General features: G+C 45.3%; 1 protein-coding gene across 1 annotated transcript in view; it reads left to right on the top strand.

Moving 5' to 3' along the window:
* Window positions 1–21,986, top strand: part of ADAMTS15 (ADAM metallopeptidase with thrombospondin type 1 motif 15) — a 47,327-nt gene extending 25,341 nt beyond the window's left edge. Inside the window, exons 3-8 of the mRNA XM_081843082.1 lie at window positions 6,597–6,764; window positions 10,274–10,557; window positions 12,547–12,724; window positions 14,556–14,737; window positions 16,325–16,500; window positions 17,744–21,986. Coding sequence (XP_081699208.1) covers window positions 6,597–6,764; window positions 10,274–10,557; window positions 12,547–12,724; window positions 14,556–14,737; window positions 16,325–16,500; window positions 17,744–18,524 — 1,769 coding nt within the window. The 3' untranslated portion in view covers window positions 18,525–21,986. The remainder of the gene's footprint in view (window positions 1–6,596; window positions 6,765–10,273; window positions 10,558–12,546; window positions 12,725–14,555; window positions 14,738–16,324; window positions 16,501–17,743) is intronic.
* Window positions 21,987–22,708: the final 722 nt, after the last annotated feature.

Here is a 22,708-nt window from a genome sequence, read left to right as displayed (position 1 = left end):
GAAAAGCATTATATGAGGAGAAACTGATGAGGCATCTATCCTCCCTGTTTCTTTTCCTAAAGGCTTTTTGCTGCCATGACAGCCATATCTTCTTTGCAAATAATGCCCCTGGAAGATGCTGTGTCAATGACTTGGTCTCCTTCCACTCCTGGGTTTAGGGTGGCAGTGGCTCTGGAATGTGCTGGGTGCCTCTCCAATGTCTGCTATCATCAATCTGAAGTGCAAACCCACAGAGAATTTCTGTATGGACTTTGGTGACTGACTAGGGATGGGGGAGTAATTGATACAGTTTGCATCTGAAGCCAAATCTATTCAGTCCACATGCTCTGAAACAATATGAAAACCGAAACACAGACATCCTTCAAAATATGCACTCGTCTGGATTTTATGATGCAGTTCCCCAACCAAACAGTGTTTACAAAAATGCATATATTTCAAGGAATATATTAGTGAAAATAGCATGCAAAAATGCAGGCAAAATATGTTCAAAATTGCATACACAAATATGTTTGAGGCCAGAGGAACATTGCCCAGCTGTGGGGAGTGAAGGCCGTTCCCTGCAAGGGCCTTTCCACCTGACCTAGGGGGCTGGGCCCACACTCACCAGCCCTGTGGGAATGTTCTGGGGTGCAGGAGAGGATATATTGACTAATTATATCCTTATCCAACTTGTGCTAACAAGTTCCCAAAATATCAGCAGAGTTTATAGACATTCCCCTTTAAAGTTCGCAACGGTAACGCTTGCACAGGTTCGCTAGAACCTCTATAATAATTACTCTGGTAATTTCCCCTTTTGTTCCCTCTTAAAATACAAGACACGACACAGTCTTTATAAAAGTATAAAAGAGTTTACTCACGTTCTGTTCACAATATGATCCCAGAAGGTAGGCAGGCTTAAAAAGGTTACATGCACTTAGAAACATGCACTTATAGGAAGATAGTACTGTCCTCTCTTGGCTGAGAGCCAAGAGGGCATGTTGCTCCTTCAGAAGATGAAGATGGCAGAGAGGCAAGGGGCAAGAGGCAAGAGGCAAGAGAGAGAGTGGCTGCCTGCCCTGTGCTTTTATCATTACCTGCACAGGTGAGGCCACACCCACCTCTGGTTACATGCGGAGGAAGTCCGTCCCCAGGAAGTTTACCTGCTTGCTGGACAGACATCCCTCCCCATGTTCTAACATGTACACTCTAGGAATGTTGTCATTGACTGCTCCTGTGTTTACATCCCACATACCCCTTCTCAGGCAATACAACATACACAAAACATAAACAACTTTATTCAACCACCCAGAGTCCCAGCTTGACACGTAGATTCTGGAAACTCTCTCTTGGTAGGGGTTTCGTCAGGATGTCAGCAGTCATCTCTTGGGTGCTGCAGTAGGATAGTTCCACAAGTCCATCCTGGATCATCTGGCGTATGTAGTGGTATTTAACCCCAATGTGTTTTGTTCTGGCCAGGAACTTCTCACTCTGCGTCAGCTTCAGGCAACTTTGATTGTCCTCTAGCAAGCTGACAGGCCCTTTTCTCACCAACCCAAAGTCCTTTATGAGTTGATCAAGCCAGGCGATCTCTCTGCAGGCTTCTGTTGCTGCAACGTATTCTGATTCTGTGGAAGATAATGCTACACAGCTCTGTTTATAACTGCCCCATGAAACAGGTCCATCACCAAACATGAAAACATGACCACTTGTTGATTTATAATCAGCATTATCCCCAGCCCAATCCGCATCAGTATACCCAACCAACTTAGGGTCTCTGACGGCTGGTAACCTTAATTTACAATTCATGGTACCCTTCAAATATCGCACCACCCTCTTTACACCTGCCCAATCATGCTCAGTGGGAGAATTCACTTTTCTGCTAAGAATCCCCACAGCATTTGCTAAGTCAGGTCTACATGTGGTAACTAAATACAAAAGTTTACCAATCGCCGACCTGTAGTCATTGTTGTCTGGCAACTGCTTCGAATCCTGCTGATTCTTCAGGAAGTCAGTAGCCATCGGTGTAGCAACTGGATGTGCGTCTTGCATCTGCATGTGCTCAATCAGCTCGTGGATCTTCTGTCTTTGGCTGAGAAGAAATGAGCCGTCCTCTTCTCTTTCCACCTGGATCCCGAGGTAGTACTGGACATCTCCTAGCTCCTTGACCTCCACCTCTTTGCTAAGGTGTTTTACTATCTGTGTATAGTCTTTCTCACTTGCTGTGGCAATAATCAGGTCATCAACAAATGCTAAGATATATGAGAATTGTCCATTATTTGACTTACTGTACAAGCACTTGTCAGCGTCGCCTTGCTTGTACCCAAGTTGCGTCAGCATTTTATGCAACTTCTGGTTCCAGGCTCTAGCAGCCTGTTTAAGTCCATAAAGTCCTTTCTGCAGTTTGCACACTAAATGTGCCTCATGTGGTTTCACAAAACCTTTAGGCTGTTTCATATAGATTTCTTCAGAAATCTGCCCGTGTAGAAAAGCGGTAGCAATGTCTATGTGTTTCACTCTCATTTTCTTGGAGGCTGCAATGCTTAAAAGCATTCTTACGCTGCTGTACCTCACGGTTGGTGCAAAAACTTCATCATAGTCTTCACCAAAACGCTGTGAAAATCCCTGTGCTACAAGTCTAGCTTTGTAGCGCTGCACTTCTCCTTCTGACCCCTTCTTAACCTTGAAAACCCATTTACTGCCAATGGCCTTCTTACCGGGAGGCAGCTCAGTGAGTGTCCAGGTCTTGTTCTGATGCAGTGCATCCATCTCCTCCTGCGCGGCCTTCCTCCAGAGACTGGCTTCTGCAGCTGGCATCTCCTGTATCTCTTCCCAAGTGGAAGGTTCTTGTGGAAACGCCGACCCTGCAAAGTAGGACAACCGTAATGGTGGGACACCTTTGTTGGTTCTGGACGAGCGCCTGACCTCTGGTTCTGCGACCGCATCAGCTTCCTCATCTTCCTCCAACGCAGGCATGTCCCCATCTGAGTCCTCCTCTTCGTCTCTGGTGCCGCCAGGGTTCTGGTCCTCTGCGTCTTCTGGTGCGTCGCCTGTAGGGGGCGCTGTAACACTCGAAGGCAGATTAGTACTTTGTGGGGTCTCAAAAGGGAAATATACAAACTCTTGAGTCCTTTCTGACTCATCTGAAGAATCCACAACAGTGTTCTTAGTGTCTACCTTTCCATATTCATCAACATAAACCGCATGGTATGCATTTGTCTTACCAGTTTGTAAGTCCATAATTCTATATCCTTTGCCTCCAGAGGCGTATCCCACAAGGATACCTGCTTTTGCCCTGGAGTCAAGCTTGTGTCTGTGTTCCTTGGGCACGTGGAAGTAACACGGACTTCCAAACACACGTATCTGCGACAGATTGGGAGCTTTCCCATGCCAAAGTTCAAATGGTGTGCGCTCTGCACCTTTAGTTGGCAGTCTATTCTGCAAATAGACCGATGTGTACACTCCTTCGGCCCACAGCTTCTGTGGCAAACATGCATCCTTTAGCATGCACCTTGTCATGTCCATAATGGACCTAAACTTTCTCTCAGCTATGGCATTCTGCTGTGGTGTGTAAGGAATTGTGGTTACGTGTGCAATTCCTTCCTTGGCCAGGAGAGCCTGCATTTCATTTGAGCAGTACTCACCTCCATTGTCGCTCATTAGCACAGCTGGAGCTCTCTGGAATTTGTTCTTGACCATGGCAATGTATTCCTGGAACTTGTCCACTGTCTCACTCTTCTCTTTGAGAAAATATACAACACAAAATCTTGAAAAGTCATCCAGAAATATTAAAATATATCTATTCTTTCCCAGTGAGGGAACATTCATGGGTCCACATATGTCAGTGTGCACTATGTCAAGCACTTTGTTGCTTCTTTGTTCTGCACAACGTGGAAATGAAGGTTTTACAGCCTTCTCAGTAATACAGCTTATGCACTTTGCTGGAGCTTTGTTGCTCTGCTTTACCTGCAAACCTCTTACAAGATCTCTTTTCTGTAGATCCAGAATGACGTTGGTGTCTCTATGTCCAAGCCTTCTGTGCCACAGGTCCAGATCTGCTTCATCCTTCTGGCTGGAATGTGCCACCTTTGCAGACTGATTCTCTGAAAAATCAAGCTCATATACACCATTGATTAGCTCTGCTTGAGCAAACACTTTGCCATTTCTAGTCACCTTGCATTCTCCATTTCCAAATGTGATCTGGAAACCTTTCTTGTCCAGTGTGGACACGCTGATTAAATTGCAGCTCAGCTCTGGTACATACAAAACTCTAGAGATTGTGTTCTCAATGCATTCATTGTTTATATTGCATTTCAGACTCATGGAACCTGCACCTTTTGCTTTAACAATGTTCCCATCTGCAATTTCAATTTCAGATCCTTCTTCATCATTTATCTCATTAAAATAGTCCTCTTTATATGAAAAATGTGAGCTGGCACCTGAATCAATTATCCATTTATTACGTCTATTTTCACGATTCTGGACAGCTAAATTCCTTTCTTGCAGTAGCCATGTGCATTCGCATTTCCCCTTCTTTTCCCCTTTTGGCTGAAAGGGGTGGGGTTTCTTGGCTTTAGGAGCCTTGCAATTCTTTGCAATGTGTCCTTCTTTGTTACAATTGAAACAAATCACTTTCTTAGGCATCTCTTTGGACTTTGTAAATTGCCTAGATGCATAACTGCTGTCTTTGCTTCTAGCATTTCTCACTGGAGATTCAGCTCTATCTCTGCATTCTTCTTTTAAATAACCAATCAAGTCTTTAAAAGTCAGACCTTGTCTATGATCCATCAAACTTACAAATGCGCTAAAGCGTGGTCCAAGTGATGATAACAAAAATGCTATCTTTGTATCTTCATCAAAAGCTTTGGGAGTCAGATCAATTCTTTGAATAATCTCAGTAAACTTGTTGATGTGCTCTGTGAATTCCTCTTTTGAATTCATCCTCACTCTGGTTAATTTACACACCAGGTTTCTGAAGCAGTTTATGCTAGATTCTCCATACACGCGCTCAATATCTCTTAAGATTTGAGATGCATCATCTGTACTATTTATTAATGATAGCTGCTCATCACGAAGTCCACTCAAAATTATGTGTCTAGCTTCGCTGTTCATGCGTTTCCAAGCACTTATCTTGGCTAAAGCTTCCTCAGACGATCCCGTAGGTTGAGGGTTTAAAGCTTCCAAAATGTGCTTATAATCTAAACATGCTATCAAGCGCTGCTTCCAGTGTATGAAATTGTGTTCATTCAGCACAGGCATTCCTAGCTTTGCATCACTATCAAAAGCTGCTCTAGCCATCTTAAAATCCAAAAATTTCAAAATTCTTCAAAATTTCAAAATTTCTCAAAATTTTAAAATCAAAATCTCAAAAATCTCAAAATTCAAAACAAATCTTCACTGCCTTGGGTCACTGTGAACTCTGAGGGAAGGGGGGGGGGTTGCTTAATCCCCACTGCACAATGGAACAAAGGACCATGTGCTTACCAGGAAGTTAACTCAGAAAAATACTACTCAATTCAAAATCACAATCCAACGCAATCCTTCAAAAATACGCAGAAATATGCAATACTGGGGCCCATAACCCTTTGTGGGAATGTTCTGGGGTGCAGGAGAGGATATATTGACTAATTATATCCTTATCCAACTTGTGCTAACAAGTTCCCAAAATATCAGCAGCGTTTATAGACATTCCCCTTTAAAGTTCGCAACGGTAACGCTTGCACAGGTTCGCTAGAACCTCTATAATAATTACTCTGGTAATTTCCCCTTTTGTTCCCTCTTAAAATACAAGACACGACACAGTCTTTATAAAAGTATAAAAGAGTTTACTCACGTTCTGTTCACAATATGATCCCAGAAGGTAGGCAGGCTTAAAAAGGTTACATGCACTTAGAAACATGCACTTATAGGAAGATAGTACTGTCCTCTCTTGGCTGAGAGCCAAGAGGGCATGTTGCTCCTTCAGAAGATGAAGATGGCAGAGAGGCAAGGGGCAAGAGGCAAGAGGCAAGAGAGAGAGTGGCTGCCTGCCCTGTGCTTTTATCATTACCTGCACAGGTGAGGCCACACCCACCTCTGGTCACATGCGGAGGAAGTCCGTCCCCAGGAAGTTTACCTGCTTGCTGGACAGACATCCCTCCCCATGTTCTAACATGTACACTCTAGGAATGTTGTCATTGACTGCTCCTGTGTTTACATCCCACAAGCCCCACTCATGAGACCGGAGGAACATCACCCGGCTAATGTTTTATTGATTGATTGATTTTAACATGCTGTACCCTGCTTTGACATTTTTATTAAAAATATAAATAAATAAATAAATAAATGTTTATAAGGAGACATTTGCACTAATATGTAAGAATATTTTTTTAAGTTTAAAAAAATGCAACTTGCCGTAGAAGCGTGGGAATTTAAGAATGGAAACATGAGAAACGGAGAGAATTGAAATTGTCAGATCCTTCCATCCCTGTGGCTGACCAAATAATTTAGATTCCACGCTCAGCGTGAAATCACTGGAGAGGTGATTGGTTGGACACCTTGGTTCACTGTGAACTTCATTGCCCAAAGGCTGCTGGAGATACTCTCCGTGGTTTTCAAATGACAACTGTTTCTCCTTCTAGGACACGTGTTCAACATGCCCCATGACAACGTGAAGGTCTGTGAGGAGGTCTTTGGAAGGCTGAGGACCAACCACATGATGTCGCCCACTCTTATCCAGATTGACCGCATCAGCCCTTGGTCGGCTTGCAGCGCTGCCATCATCACCGACTTCCTGGACAGCGGACATGGTGAGCAGGGGATAGGGAGTAGGTAGGTGAAAAGGGGCGAGTGAAGGAGGCATTTGGGTGCCAGGACCGGGTGCCACCCTGTGTACTGCTTTGTTGTCAAAGCTAGCCAGAATTAGGAGGTACCTTACTTTGAAATTTGCTGGGCGTCCATAGCAGTGAATGCTAAATAGTTTCAGTCACAAACAAGGAGGCAAAGGGGAGCTTATAAGAGCGTTCTTCCAGGCCTGAAGGATAGCAGTGGAATGGCATGTCTGGAAGACCAAGGAGATTGGTTAGGCCAAAGCTTCTGCTCCACAGTTCCCATTCTTCTCCCTAGCAATGATGAAGGCTGGAGCTTATGAAGAGAAAACATATGGAGGCCTCCGAGTGCAGCATTTGTTCCACCACTAGTGAACTGAGTCCTACCAGCCTCTTGGTTGTCATTCAGTCATGGCATTTGATATGAGTGCAAGTCTCTCTCTGCCTCCTGCCTCCAGACCACCATTTGGCCAGAAGCTGCCGGGAAGATTGACATATAAGGCACCACCTTTCTATAGAGTTGCTGCTGAATTTTGCCCAAAGTGTAATTTTAAGGTGGATATTGGAGGTTCCTCCTCAGATAAAGCCCCCAATGGATTTTGGAGTCTCCTGCTCAGGTGAAGCACCCAACCATTTCAGTAAGACAAACAAAATTTCCCAGAAGGGTTCTGCAGATCTCTACAGACTTTGGTCCACAGAAAATATGAATGCATATTGTTGTTCAAACTGTACACTTTGCGTGCCATCCTTTGTTCCTTGCCAGCACTGCTGGGAATCTCAGAGCTGGTGAAGGAAGCCTTTATTTATTGAGCAAAGTTGCTGGGACCTGGGATTAGAATTGCCAAAGGATTTTGCCTAAAGTGAATCTGAAGGTTCTTGCTTGAGAAAAAACATTTGAGACATTGCCGGTCAATCAAAACCTTTTATCAAGGCTAGGGGAACTTCTCCAGTGAGTTCTGTACATCACTATCATGTTATTGTACGGTCAAAATGGTGGTGTGGCTCTGCTTTTAATGAGTGTGAGGCATGAGGCCTCAGCAAATGATGGGCCTAGAGAACAAGGGATGTCAGAGAGGCTTCAGTCCAACTGCCTCCAAGGTTGGAGTCATCAGGTTGGAGTCATCAAGAACTGACCTAGATGACTTGGCCTGCTCCTCTGGTTTTGTTAAACAATTTATACCGGGAGGGCTGCAAGTCTTTTAAAATGCAAAACTTGGATGCTGCTTGAAACAGCTGTGTTATGCCCTACCCCCCAAATTGTGTTACGACAGCTCTGTTTCACTGGTTTTTGAAGCCTTCCTACATTAATTTAATTCGTGAGATTTTTACATCCCCTTCCAATACAGATGTCCAAAGCAGTATACTATATAATACAGTGGTACCTTGGGTTAAGTACTTAACTCATTCCAGAGGTCCGTTCTTAACCTGAAACTGTTCTTAACCTGAAGCACCACTTTAGCTAATGGGGCCTCCTGCCACCGCCGCACGATTTCTGTTCTCATCCTGAAGCAAAGTTCTTAACCTGAGGTACTATTTCTGGGTTAGCGGAGTCTGTAACCTGAAGCGTATGTCACCTGAAGCGTATGTAACCCGAGGTACCACTGTACTGCAAGTCAGAAAACGCCAGATCAAATAATAACCTATTTATTTATTTTTTAAAATGTTATAAAAGTAAAATGGACAAGTAAGCAATGAGCAGATGGGGGAAAGCGTATTAGCAGACCCAGTTGGTTGAAAGTGCTGCAGTAAAGGAAGGCCTTACCTGTTCCTGGAAGGAAGGCCTTGCTGGGCTTGTCCTTACAAAACTCAGTCTGGGCTTTGGTGACTGTGCATGTGAGTGGGAATGGGGAGCTGGCTCCCCTGACGCTTTTTCTGCCAGCTCCAATTCATGTTTGTAGGTGGTATAGTCCTTCGAGGTCTGTACCATCTCCATTTTGTAGATGATGATTCAAAACATGACATTTTGTTGCATCAGAGAGACATACAATCCCAAAACCTCTTCTTGACGATGCGAGGTTTGCCATTAAAAAAAATAAAAACAAATCAGGGATATATTTTTTTTAGAAACAGACTCACCCCAAGATGGAACTGGCCGTCTCTGGATTGAGCAATCTATTTATTTGAGCTAGAATTGCAATTTAGGGCAGAGTTCCCTCGACTGAGACTGCAAGTTCCATATGGACTGTCACCTTTAAAATGCACTTGATTTATTTCCTTTGTAGCTCATCTTTAATGGAATTCAAGGAGAGGTTCCTAGAGTTCTCAGGTGGTTCCTCATGCAGGAACCTCCGCCTTAGTTTCATTTTTTTTAAAAAATAATATTTATTCAGATTTTTAAAAATAATATTTATTCAAATTTTAAAGATTACAAAGAGAAAATTAGAAAAAACAAAAAAAGAAGAAAAAGAAAAAATACAGAAAATACAATACAAAAATACAAAACAATTCGAAAAAAGAAAAAAAGAGGAAAAAAACAGCTCAAACTTTACATAACTTTCTTTCCTTTGCTTATTTCCTTGACCTCCTCACACCTCCCTTTTTTGTATTCTAGTTCAATTAGATATTTCAGCAAATCCTTTCCAGCTTTGTTTTTATCCTAATAATTTATCTTAATATACTGTAATTTTACATTCTCGTCTTTCTCTAATTAAAAAATCAATTTTTACCTAATCCTTTATATCATTTCTGCTAAAACCACATTACTTCATTCCAACATCCTTCTAACATTCCTTAATTTTGCAGTGTTTCTGTAAATAAACTTTAATTTTTTTCCAGTCTTCTTCCACCAACTCTTCAACTTGGTCTCAGATTCTGCCAGTCATTTCCGCCAGTTCCATATAGTCCATCACTTTCATCTGCCATTCTTCCCGGGTGGGTAGATCTTGTGGGTAGATCTTTAGCCAGAATCTCCTTTCTTGTAACTTGAATACATTGCTTCAGGTCCTAGCCTCCAGAGCAGGAGAAAACAAGCTTGCTTCATCGGAATATGGCTATGCATTTCTCCTCTCATCCAGGCTAAACATACCCAATTCCCTCAAACGTTCCTCATAAGGCTTGGTTTCCAGACCCTTGACCATCTTGGTCACCCTCCTCTGCACAGCTTCCAGCTTGTCAACATCCTTCTTAAACTGTGGCGCCAGAACAGGACATAGTATTTCAGGTCTTCAGGTATTCTGACCAAGGCGGAATAGAGCCCTTGATCATCATCATTATCATCATTTGTTGAATTTATATACCGCCATATACCCGCAGGTCTCATGATCATGTTGAAAGTGCATCTGATTTTCTGTACAGTCTCTCTGGGAGCTGTTCTGTACGACATCTGTGACACACATCCAATGGAGCTGTGTGCAGGCGTTAGCAGAGTTTGGCAGGAAGCCAAAGTGTTTAGGAATGTGGTAACTTACTTACTTGGGGAAGCAGTCAAAATCTATGAAGTCTCTCTTTTGCTGACTCCCTCCCCGTTCCCCTCCTCTCCCTCCCTCTTCCAGGCGACTGCCTCTTGGATGAACCCACCAAGCCCATCCCACTGCCCGAAGACCTCCCTGGTTCCAACTACAACCTCAACCAGCAGTGTGAACTGGCCTTTGGCATGGGCTCCAAGCCCTGCCCATACATGCAGTACTGCACCAAGCTGTGGTGCACAGGGAAGGCACGGGGACACATCATGTGCCAGACGCGCCATTTCCCTTGGGCAGATGGCACCAGCTGTGGAGAAGGGAGGTTCTGCCTGAAGGGTGTCTGTGTCGAGAGGCATAACATCAGTAAGTACCGGGTGAGTACCTGTTGGCTCCATACTGAGGATGTGGCTTGGGGAGGGCTGATATCTGTGGAGGTCTAGACCATGGGTAAGCAAACTAAGGCCCGAAGACCGGATCTGGCCCAATCGCCATCTTAATCCGGCCCGCGGATGGTCCGGGAATCAGTGTGTTTTTACATGAGTAGAATGTGTCCTTTTTATTTAAAATGCATCTCTAGGTTATTTACGGGGCATAGGAATTCAATTTTTTCCTTCAAAATATAGTCCGGCCCCCCACAAGGTCTGAGGGACAGTGGACCGGCCCCCTGCTGAAAAAGTTTGCTGACCCCTGGTCTAGACTTATGCGTTACAAAGCTCTAAATCATGTAAACACATCTGTTTCATGTGTGAAACGCATCTTAACCTCTTCCATTGACTAAGCCGAGGGCTTTAGAGAATTTGAATCTTTGACAGCCTTCTGAGATTTCACCGGCCATCACTGACACGCTTCCTCTTTTACAGGCGTAACAGCTAGAAACTTGCTTTAAACAAACAAACAAAAACAAACAAACCCTAAAAGCTGAGCTTCTCAAAGCGCTGAATTCTCCACCCAGTATTAACTGCATGCTTGCACAGAATCAAGGAGTTCACGAGTTCTGCATGAAGGGGTTCCCCAGAGGTAGTGATGCTAGAAACCTATCCCTTTTCTTTCCGCTTTTTTTTTTTTGCCATTGTATGTTTGGGATGCTTAGCAGCGAGAGCAGATTGCAATTTGTGCAGTGCTGATCTCTATCCTTGCTCCACGTTGCATGTGCCTTATTTTTGTTGGAGAGGCACACAATGAAGGTTGAAGCAGATTGGTTGATGGATCAATTGGTCACATTTCCACTGGAATAAAAACAGTTTCCCGGCACAAAGCAGTGTTGCATGCTTGTGCCTTAGCAGGCAGGCATCAGAAGAGGCATTGCCTCTTGTGCGAGGAAGAAGGGGTGCTACTGGAGAGGATGCTTGCCATCTACAGACTTTTACAGTGGTACTTGGTTTAAGAACAGCTTGGTTTATGAACAACTTGGATTAAGAACACTGCAAACCTGGAAGTAGGCATTTTGGTTTGTGAACTTTGCCTTGGAAGCAGAACATGTTCTCCTTCCTGTTAAGTGTGTTCCATTTGTAAATTGAGTCCCCCACTGCTATGGGAAAGCATGCCTTGATTTAAGAACTCTTTGGTTTAAGAACGGACTTCCGGAACGGTTTAAGTTAGCAAACCAACATACCACTGTACAGTGACTGCATCAGCACCATCATCCAGAGTACCAGAGTACTATTTTAGCCCATCGCAAGGGTTTAAATTAATTACATGTTGATTTAATTACATAATGAATTTTCATAATTGCATGCCATCAGGGCTTTTTCACTCAGTTCTGGCACCTGTCAGGTGTTCATGATAAGTTCTGGCACCTCTTTTTCAAGAAAAATAGCACTGCATGTCATGTCATCCACAAGTGTGGCCATATCTGGATGAAGGATGGGGAACTTGTGGCTCTCCAGGTGTTGCTAGACTACAACTCCCATCATCCCCTGGTCATTGGTTGTGCTGGTTGCGTCTGTTGGGAGTTGGAGTCTGACATCTGAAGGGGGCCACATGTTACCCATCAATACAATGCAAGACTGAATTGTTGGGCACTGCATGCACAACTGATTTGATTAATTGCTTGCTGGCTTCTCTCTCTTGTCCTTTACTTGTAGAGCAGGAGATAATATTATTGAAGCTACTGACTACAGAGAAAGGTGTTTTGCACATGCTCAAAAGATAGCCTTTTCTTGCCTAACATGCCTTGAGCAAACCATGGCATACAAAGTTCATGTTGTTGTTGTTGTTGTTGTTGTTGTTGTTGTTGTTGTTGTTGTTGTTGTTGTTTTTATCAAGGCTAGTGATAAATCCTAAGTAGAAATGTGATGAGTATAATTAAGCTGCGGCGTTAGCTGTGGGTTTCACGTCTGCCTCTCTGCGGTGTGCCTTGGCAGGTGGATGGCAACTGGGGGAAATGGGCGCCCTACGGCCAGTGCTCTCGGACCTGTGGCGGAGGAGTCCAGCTGGCAAAGCGGGAATGCAACAACCCGGCCCCTGCCAATGAAGGGAAGTACTGTGAAGGAGTGAGAGTGAAGTACCGCTCCTGCAGTCTGGACCCCTGCTCTGATTCAGGTGAGCTTTGCAAAGGGGTGATCCTGGCTGAGAGCCAGCGAATGGTCTGAGACCATCTGAGGCTGCAGCTTGGGTGGAGCCAGTGATTGGTTTTGGAGCATCTTCTTGCCACCTGCACCAGCTTCTGCTGCCACCACCACCTGATGATTGACAATGCCTGTCACTGGACAGCAATGTGTGGACTGAACTTTTTGTGACTGTTGCTATATGCGTATTTTCAATTTGCAGTTGTTTTAAGTACTTATTTAATTTTGTTGTACATTGCCCTGCACTATGTTTGAAGAAGAGTGATTCAGTAATAATAGTAATAATTAATAAATATCTGAGGCTGAAGCACCGATGAATCTAAGCCAGGGGTCTGCAACCCGCGGCTCCGGAGCCGCATGTGGCTCTTTTACACCTTTGTTGCGGCTCCGGGGCGGATACTAGCGAGGAGAGGAGGCGCATTGTGCGCCCGACACTCCCCACTGTGGCGGGCGCTGTACTGGCTGTGACGTCGCATGGGGGCGGTGCATGCGTTAGTCACGCACCGTCCCGACGTCACCTTCCCGCCCGCCCGCTACATTGTAAGGGGCATGTACGCTGGTCACTGCATTGAAAGGGGGCATGTACGCTGGTCACTGTTTTGAAGGGGAGTGAAGAACACACACACACAAAAAGGTAACTTGTTAATTTAACGTTTATTTCTATGAGGAGGAGTAATTCTGAGGGGTCAAACAATGAAATAATAAAAAAGTGACAAAAAAGTTATTTTTATAATGACGAGTTTTGCGGCTCCCAGTTTTTTTTTCTTCGGAAACGGGTGGGTCCAAGTGGCTCTTTTTGTCTTAAAGGTTGCAGACCCCTGATCTAAGCAGATGACGAGACAGGCAAATCCTGGATGAGAGACTTATGGGGGGAAATAAATCACAAGAACAGGATATAGTAAAAGCAAACATATAGTATATGATTTCTCATATTAAAAATATATGGGAAATGAAACTCAGTGCTATTTTTTCCAAATAAATTTTTATTAGTTTTCCAATATTCCCCTAATAGTAGCTGAATTATAACAATATCAAAACTCAGTACTTTGTTGGTCCCCTGCAGTCATTCCAAACTGTACCTTAAATACCAGACTCTGACCATTGGGCCACGCTGTCCGGGGCTGATGGGAGCTGGAATCCAACTTCACCTGGAGGGCAACAGGTTCTTGTATCCCTGCTCTCCCTATGTAAACTCATTTATACAACATGCTTCTTTTATGAGACTTTGGCCCTCCTTCAAGTGTAACCTCCATCATATAATGCATGCAGCAAAGTGACCTGCCTTCTTCAAAACAATGGTCACTTGGAGGAGACCCTAAATCAAGGGCAGGGAGGTGACGGAGCATCTTCTTTGCGTGCAGAAGGACCCAGGTTCAACCCCTGGAGAGTCCAGGCTGGGCTGGAAACACTTCTGCCTGAAAGAGCTGTGTAGGCAATACTAAACCCAATAGACCAACAGTCTGAGTTAATATAAGGCAAACTTCCTTTGTTCCTTTGGACAACTCCAGCTCCCATCAGCCCAAGCAAGCAATAGCAATAGCCAGAGATGACGGGTATTGTAGTTCAACCACATCTGGAGGGCCACAAGCCTCAAAGAGTTTTCTCAACTACTGCCTGTAATCGTGAGCATGTGTGAAATAGACATGGCAGGTGAAATAGAACGTCAAACACTGGGGATGGCTCTGACACTCAGTGGAGAGTCGCTACATGATGGCATAACCTGATAACTTGTTTGCATGTGTGAATCAGTCCCAAAGGGTTCTTTCTTTTTCTTTTTTTAACTGCATGAAATTGTTTTCACACAGTCCCTGGGAAGAGCTTTCGGGAAGAGCAGTGTGAGGCTTTCAATGGCTACAACCACAGCACAAACCGGCTCACGGCCACAGTCTCTTGGGTCCCCAAGTATTCTGGAGTGTCTCCTCGCGACAAGTGTAAGCTGATCTGCAGAGCGAATGGAACCGGGTACTTCTACGTCTTGGCTCCAAAGGTGAGCTGGGTGTGGGAATGTTCTGGGGTGCAGGAGAGGATATATTGACTAATTATATCCTTATCCAACTTGTGCTAACAAGTTCCCAAAATATCAGCAGAGTTTATAGACATTCCCCTTTAAGTTCGCAACGGTAACGCTTGCACAGGTTCGCTAGAACCTCTATAATAATTACTCTGGTAATTTCCCCTTTTGTTCCCTCTTAAAATACAAGACATGACACAGTCTTTATAAAAGTATAAAAGAGTTTACTCACGTTCTGTTCACAATATGATCCCAGAAGGCAGACAGCTTTAAAAAGGTTACATACACTTAGAATCTATCTTATAGGAAGATAGTACTGTCCTCTCTTGGCTGAGAGCCAAGAGGGCATGTTGCTCCTTCAGAAGATGAAGATGAGAGAGAGAGAGATGGCTGCCTGCCCTGTGATTTTATCATTTACCTGAACAGGTGAGGCCACACCCACCTCTGGTCACATGCGGAGGAAGTCCGTCCCCAGGAAGTTTACCTACTTGCTAGACAGTCATCCCTCCCCATGTTCTAACATGTACACTCTAGGAATGTTGTCATTGACTGCACCTGTGTTTACATCCCACACTGGGATCCCAAACCGTGGTCTCTTTGGTAAATTGGGAGAGGAAGGCCGATGTGAGGGCAAAGGCTGTTTGCAGAGTTGGCTTGAGCAGGGAGGGAAGGGGAATGATATGCAGTGCAAAATTGAATCAGTGATAATGTGTTTCCGCAAACCTTCAACTACGAACCAATGAGAATTAATAACTGGAAAGAACGATTGCCAGAGAACCATTGTCTAAACCACAGAGCCTAGGGCTTGCTGATCAGAAGGTCGGCGGTTCGAATCCCCACGACGGGGTGAGCTCCCGTTGTTTGGTCCCAGCTCCTGCCCACCTAGCAGTTTGAAATCATGTCGAAGTGCAAGTAGATAAATAGGTACCACTCCGGCGGGAAGGTAAATGGCGTTTCCGTGCGCTGCTCTGGTCCGCCAGAAGCGGCTTAGTCATGCTGGCCACATGACCCGGAAGCTGTACGCCGGCTCCCTCAGCCAATAAAGCGAGATGAGCGCCGCAACCCCAGAGTCATTCACGACTGGACCTAATGGTCAGGGGTCCCTTTACCTTTACCTTACCCACAACCTAGCGATGCTTCACTTGCCCTTAACCCCACACATTTGGTACAGCTGTACTGGAATGCAAACACAACATAAAAGGTGTGTCCCAAACCATTCCATCTTCATGGGTGGAAAATCGGCATTCTGCATTCCAGTACAAGTGTGCATTGGGTTCTGCTATTGTTCAGGACTAGTTCTGGTCATGGTGCCATTCTTTCAAGGGGAGTATAATAGCATACCTGCCTTCCAACCAGATGTCTGTGGGAAACCCACATGTAGGACCAGAGTAAAAGAGCTTTCTCCCCTCCTGTGATTTCCAGCAACTGGTCTTCAGAAGCATTGGTGCCCCCAACCAGGAAGTAGAGCATGGCTAGTACTAGGTAGTACCTAGGTTGGTGGCCACTACTGCCTCCTGTTTAACTATGTGTTGCACTAATAAGTACGTACTTTTATCTGCCCAGGTGGTGGATGGCACGCCATGTTCTCCAGATTCCACCTCGCTGTGCGTCCAGGGCAAATGTATCAAGGCTGGATGCGATGGGAGACTGGGCTCCAAAAAGAAGTATGACAAATGTGGCGTGTGTGGCGGAGACAACAAGACCTGCAAGAAGGTCTCCGGCTTGTTCACCAAACCCATGTGAGTGAACTTCTTTTTTAAAAACCTCTGCCTGCTTCCAGAGAGAGGAATGCAGACACAGCTAAGTGGGGCAGCACCCAGTTTGCGTGCAGATAGACTGAGGTCAGATCTCTGGCATGCAGTGTAGAAAACCACCTTATGTCACGTCTCACCATAGGTCCATCTAGCTCAGGGATGTCAACACTGACTGGCAGCAGCTCTCCAAGCCCTACCCAGAGATGCCAGGGATTGAATCTGAGACCTTCTGCATGCAAAGCAGATGCTCTGCCCCTGAGCTGTGGGAAAGTGTTGGGAAAGAGCCCTGCTTGAGATCCTGGGGGGCTTTCTGTAGACATTACAGAGCTACACCCAACAAATGTCTGATTCAGTCCATAGGAGGCTAGATTTGAATAATGGAGAATAAGCATCAACATTTAGAGTTGGGGGTGGTGGGGAGATGCTGTTGGACTCCCACCAGCTGCATCCAGTCAGGGATGGTGGGAGTTGCAAAGCCACATTGACTACTATTGCTGCCCAGCTCAAGACATCTTCTGTATGTTTATTTTAAGCTTTCTTAGAGAGGGCGCAATTTATGTTGCAAAATGACCATCGACATTTAGTTTAGAAGGGAAGTGCTGGTTTCAAGGCCAGTTTCAGCTGATGCCCTCTTATGGGGCTCTTGGAGGGCAGGCAGTGGTCCTCTGATTAGCACTGGAAGGTGAGATTTGATTTAAATTTCCCACAATGCCCTAGAATGACAGTCATACTATACATTTAATGTGCTATGATGCTACTTTAAACAGTCATGGCTTCCCTCAGGGAATTCTGGAAGATGTGGTTTGCTAGGCATTGTTATGAAACCCCTATTTCCCTCCCAGAGTTGCAGTTCCCAGAGTTCCCTGCAAAGAGGGATTGATTGTTAAACCACTCTGGGAATGGCAGCTCTGTGATGGGGTCTCCGAACAACTCTCAGCACCATGAACTAAGGACAGTTCTCAGGATACTTTGAGTGGGAAGGAGCCATGACTGTTTAAAGTAGTATCATAGTGCTCTAAATGTGTGGTGTCACCCTCCTGACACCAAAGGCTCACAGTAGGCTTCCCATCAACTGCTTGAGGATGCTGTTGCTAATTCTGGGCCCAGGTGGCTCAAAGGCTTCCATCCTGAGATGTTCTGAGACTGAATTCTGCACTCCATGCAAGCCCTATGCTGTGTGAACTTGCTAACTTGTATCACATCTAATCTCTCTCCCCCCCCCATCCAGGCATGGCTACAACTTTGTGGTGCTCATCCCAGCAGGAGCTTCCAGCATTGACATCCGGCAGCGGGGCTACAAGGGCTTGGTCAGTGATGACAACTACCTGGCTGTGAAAAACGGGCACGGCAAATACCTCCTGAATGGGCATTTCATCGTCTCGGCGGTAGAGAGGGACCTGATGGTCAAGGGGAGCGTGTTGCGCTACAGTGGAACCGGGACAGCTGTGGAGAGCCTCCAAGCCTTTATGCCCATCCAGGAACCATTGACGGTGGAAGTGTTGTCCGTGGGGAAGATGACCCCACCTCGGGTCCGCTACTCTTTCTACTTGCCCAAAGAAAGCAGGGAGGACAAGTCCTCATACCGCAAAGATGGGAAGCGCCCACCGGTCCTCACCAACAGCATCCTCACCCTCTCCAACCGCCTTGATCCTGGCAGGCCGGATTACAAACGCCCCTCTTACAAGTGGGCCACCACCAGCTGGGAGGACTGCTCGGTCACCTGTGGCAATGGGCTGCAGAAGCGCATGGTGCAGTGTCGCGATGCCCTTGGCCAGGCAGCCTCTGCGTGTGATGCCACTCAGCGGCCCACTGACATCAGGATATGTGGGGACCCCTGCCCGGTGTGGGAGGCCTCCTCCTGGTCGCCGTGCTCAAAAACATGTGGCCGGGGTTTCAAGCGACGCATGCTGAAGTGCATGGGCAGGGGGGCTGTCCTGCTGCCCCGCGACCGCTGCAACCTCAGGAAGAAGCCACAGGAGCTGGACTTTTGCACCCTGAGGCCGTGCTGACCGGGCTGGACCCTTGTATTGACCAAGGCCTAGTGAGCATAATTCTGGCTCTTGACGATCAAGTGGCTGAAACTGTAAAAAAAAAAAGAAACAAAAATAGCCTCCGGGGGGAGGGAAGGCGGGAAAAGGGAGTTGATTGAGTGGAGTGGGATCTGTTACATAGTTTGGACGAACTAAAGGATTCTGAATGGGCCGAAAGAGAGAGAGAATGAGAGCAAGCAAGGGAGAGTGCCAATGAGAAGGGGCTGAGTAGAAGGGTTTGACGATCTGGGCGCTCAGTGGTGAAGCAGGAATAAACAACTACCTCGAAGCTGCCAAACCACCCAATCTCTGCCTCGCGTGGTGCAACCTGCAGTCATGAAGTAGAAAGGCAAGATCGGAGATTGAGAGAAATTGCCGTCCAAGATGGACCAGAGACAATGGCGGCCGTTCCTTAGAGTCATGGCCCCAGCCTATTCCGAAATACAAAGGGGTCATCTCCTATTGAGGACCCATCACCCTCCCATTGTAAAGGACCATAAGGGATTACCATTGCACCCACAGCAAAATGCAAGGCTTTCCAACCGGTACAGTAAGGTACCTCCAAGGCCGACCAGCCCTGATGCGTTGTGGGTCTCTAGAAATTCCCACCCCCTTGTTGCTTTCCGGCTTCTGTGCAGGGCTGACGATGGATGGGTTGCTTTACTTCTGTTCATGTTTACGGGCCAAACGTGTAGGTTTAAATGGTGCTTGACCTCTTTTTCTATTCTTTTTTGTCTTTCTTGGTTGAAGTAAACCATTTGTTTGTTGCCTATTTCCCTTGGAACAACCCCTATAGCAGTTTGAGGGGGCATTTTATCTCTCCAACACATGCACAATGGAGTGAGAAAACCCAGATTCTTCTCTTCTTAGGAGTTATTCATAAGCCACACCTCTTCCAAATTCATTGCTGTATTATGAGTATTTCCAGAGATTGCAGTAAGCCTCTGCAAAATACCTGTGAATCTGAACGCCTCTTTCTCTGAAGTGCTCTGGATATTTGCCAAGCTGACTTTGTACTGTGCATGAAAAATCTTTAAGGGCCAAACTGAGTTTCCTGCAGCCATCCTTGTGTGCTACTTGAACAATTTGCAGGGAAGGGGGAAATCATACGGTCAGGTGGATATTTACAGCTGCTTTGATGCCTGGGGCTAAGTCAACCATTATACTAAGGATATACTGAAGAGGTGGTCCCCATTACTCCACTTCTGATATCTGGAGCTTATTAGTGTGATATTGCACCTTAAGGTTTTCGTCTTTAACTCTCCAGGCAGTAATGCTATGGTTGTTCCCTTATAGTGAGAATTGCGTGCTTGTTCCTACCATGAGACAAGAGGCCATAGCTTAGTGGTAGAGCATCTGCTTGGCATGTGGAAGGTCCCAGGTTCAATCCCTGGCAACTCCAAAGTGGACTGGGAGAAGCCCTGGTTTGAAATTCTAGGGAATGGCAGTCCCCCCCCCCCAATAAAAAATTGTTGCTGCTGTTAAACAGCAAATCAGCCAGAGATCTCCCAGTCAACCTGCCTTTTGCCCATCCATGTCTTAGTGCCCCTATGCCCTTCAGTTCAACTCTGCTAGTGCCTTTTCATCTGTCTGCAAATGGGTGAATCAACACCACCTTTCTCTCCAAGTTATTTTCATTGGAGGTAAGGTGGTCAATAGCTTTCATAGCATTGTAGAGTTGGAAGGTACCCCCAAGGTTCATCTAGTCCAGCCTGCTGCAATGCAGCAACCACAGTGAAAGGATCCCTGACAGATAGCCCCACCTCCACTTCTGTTTAAGAACCTTCAATGAAGGAGAATCCACCATGTTCCCAGGTGGCCCATTCCACTGCTGAACAGCTCTTAGCACCAGAGGTTTAGTTGGAATCACCTTTCTTATCATTTGAATCAATTGGTTCAGGTCCTCCTCTCTGGAGCAGCAGAAAATTAGCTGGCTCCCTCTCCCATGTGATAGTCAGCCATCTTCAAATATCTAAACGGCTATCATATCACCTCTCAGTCACCTCCAAGTTAAACATGCCCAACTCCCTCATGGGAGTGTTCCTCATAAGGCTTCGTTTCCATACCCTTCATCATCTTGATAGAGTCCCTTCCACTTTGTTTGTTTCTCTGCCACATGTAGCAAATAGAGGCACGCTTGATTTCAAAATGGTGCTGATTCTATGGTATTTGGGGATGGGGATTTCTGTTGACTAAAAACAGTGGCATTCCCACTTCTTCCTTAACCGAGTGTTTACAAGGTTGTAAAATGGAATTATATATTAAGAGAGGTTGTGAATTCAGGTCGCTGGGCCTGATATTCTGCTTGTCCTCACACGCTTGGTGTGTTCCATTGAAACTAAGAGATCTGCAGCGATAGACAAAGAACTTGAGAATGGGATCAGAACTTCTGGGTTTATTTATTTTCTTCTATAGATGCTGAGAAGAAAAAAATTGTGAAAGTATCAGGTATATATATATTTACAACATGGAGGACATTGGGAAAGTCACTGGGTGGGGCAAAATGGTTTCAGTTGACATTCTTCTCTAAAAGCACCATGTGGCCAAAGTACTAGAGCTAGGCCCTCAAAATTCTAGACCTGGCTGTCCCTGTGGGCAACCAGTTACACCTGTCAAAACATATTAGTACAGCTCTAGATGACAGAGATGGGGAACCTGTAGTACTCCAAATGTTGATGGACTCTATCAGTCCCAGCCAGCTTGGCCAGTGGCCAAGGATAATCACAGATAGGGGGCCAATAACATTGAGAGGCCACATGTACCTTACCTTAGGCTTTAGGTCTTTGTACACCACAGGTGTACATTGCATTTATATCAGTTTTACCAGGCTTGCAAGTAGTTGCTTGCCTGTCTGCCAGTGAAGAGTAAGGAAAAGAACCACAAAGGAGTAGCAGAGTTACATGTGGCATGATGGGTTAGTACACCTTGCAAATTTACTTGCAATGGTGTAGTTTGGCGTGGAGGAGTCTCGAATAGAAATCTCACCCTTTTGCAGAACTACAGCTCTCTGGGGGAGACAGAAGGATGTGCTCTTAATTCTGTAATGCAGATATCACATCTGTGACTTGTACAGACTTCAAACTGACTTTCTGACTTCTCTGAAAATGCATTTTAATTTGTGCTGGTTTTTTTAAAAAAACTGTTGTCTTCTGCCATGCCCAGTAATCCAGCCTTTGATGGCTTCAGAGGCTTCCCTTTATCAAAATGGTTGGTTTCCATCAACTATGCAGCACTGACATCCTTGCCCATTGCAGTGTGTTTGGGAAGGGAGGGGCTTTTAATTTTTGTTAAAGATATGATTCTTTTGCAAGATATACAGCAAAAGGATGGAAATGCCTATTGTACTGGCTGCTTTGTGTATACCATGTATACTATGTGTTGGTCTCTGCTGTTTGTGTGTGGATAGCAAACCTAAAATAAAACTGTTAAGTATTTAAACAATCTGGCTGTTGCACAGTTTTTGGGGTCCTGGTGCACATATAATCACTGAAGGGCACATTGCATCTTCTATAATCTATATTACGAACTTTCAGATTTCAAAAGGTTTGTATTCTATTTATCTATACTGTTTATATTCTGATACCCTACAAGTGGTGTGCATGACACGCATTACAGAAAAGGTAAAAATCGGTCAGAACTCTAAAATCAGACCCAGTTATTTATTTATTCATTACATTTCTACCCCACCTTTTCCTCCAAGGGGTTCAAGGTGCAGCACATGGTTTTCTCCCCCCTTTTTAAATCCCCACAACAACCCTATGAGGCTGGGAGGCAAGGATTGGCCCCGGGTCAGCCTGTGACCATCATGGCCAAGGGGGTGAGGATTTGAACCTTGGTCTCACCTAGATCCTAGTCCAACACTAACTTCGATTAAAATGTTTGGTGGAATAAGATACGTCTTCAGTGGGCACTGGAAGTTCAACAGCTTGAGCTGGCTGGGAGTTGCACTAAATTGGACCCACAAGACTGAACGTGCATGGCTTCCGGTGGATATGGGTTGTGCGTCTGAGCCATGGGGGACCATTAAAGAAAAGTTACAGATAGGTAGCCGTGTTGGTCTGCCATAGTCAAAACAAAACAAATTCCTTCCAGTAGCACCTTAAAGACCAACTAAGTCAGTTCTTGGTATGAGCTTTCGTGTGCATGCACACTTCTTCAGATAC

Source organism: Podarcis erhardii (genome assembly GCF_964252035.2).
Source record: "Podarcis erhardii genome assembly, chromosome: 16".
NCBI classification, from domain to species: domain Eukaryota; kingdom Metazoa; phylum Chordata; class Lepidosauria; order Squamata; family Lacertidae; genus Podarcis; species Podarcis erhardii.
The sequence above is the reverse complement of the archived record's forward strand: the minus strand, read 5'-3'. Positions and strand labels throughout refer to the sequence as shown.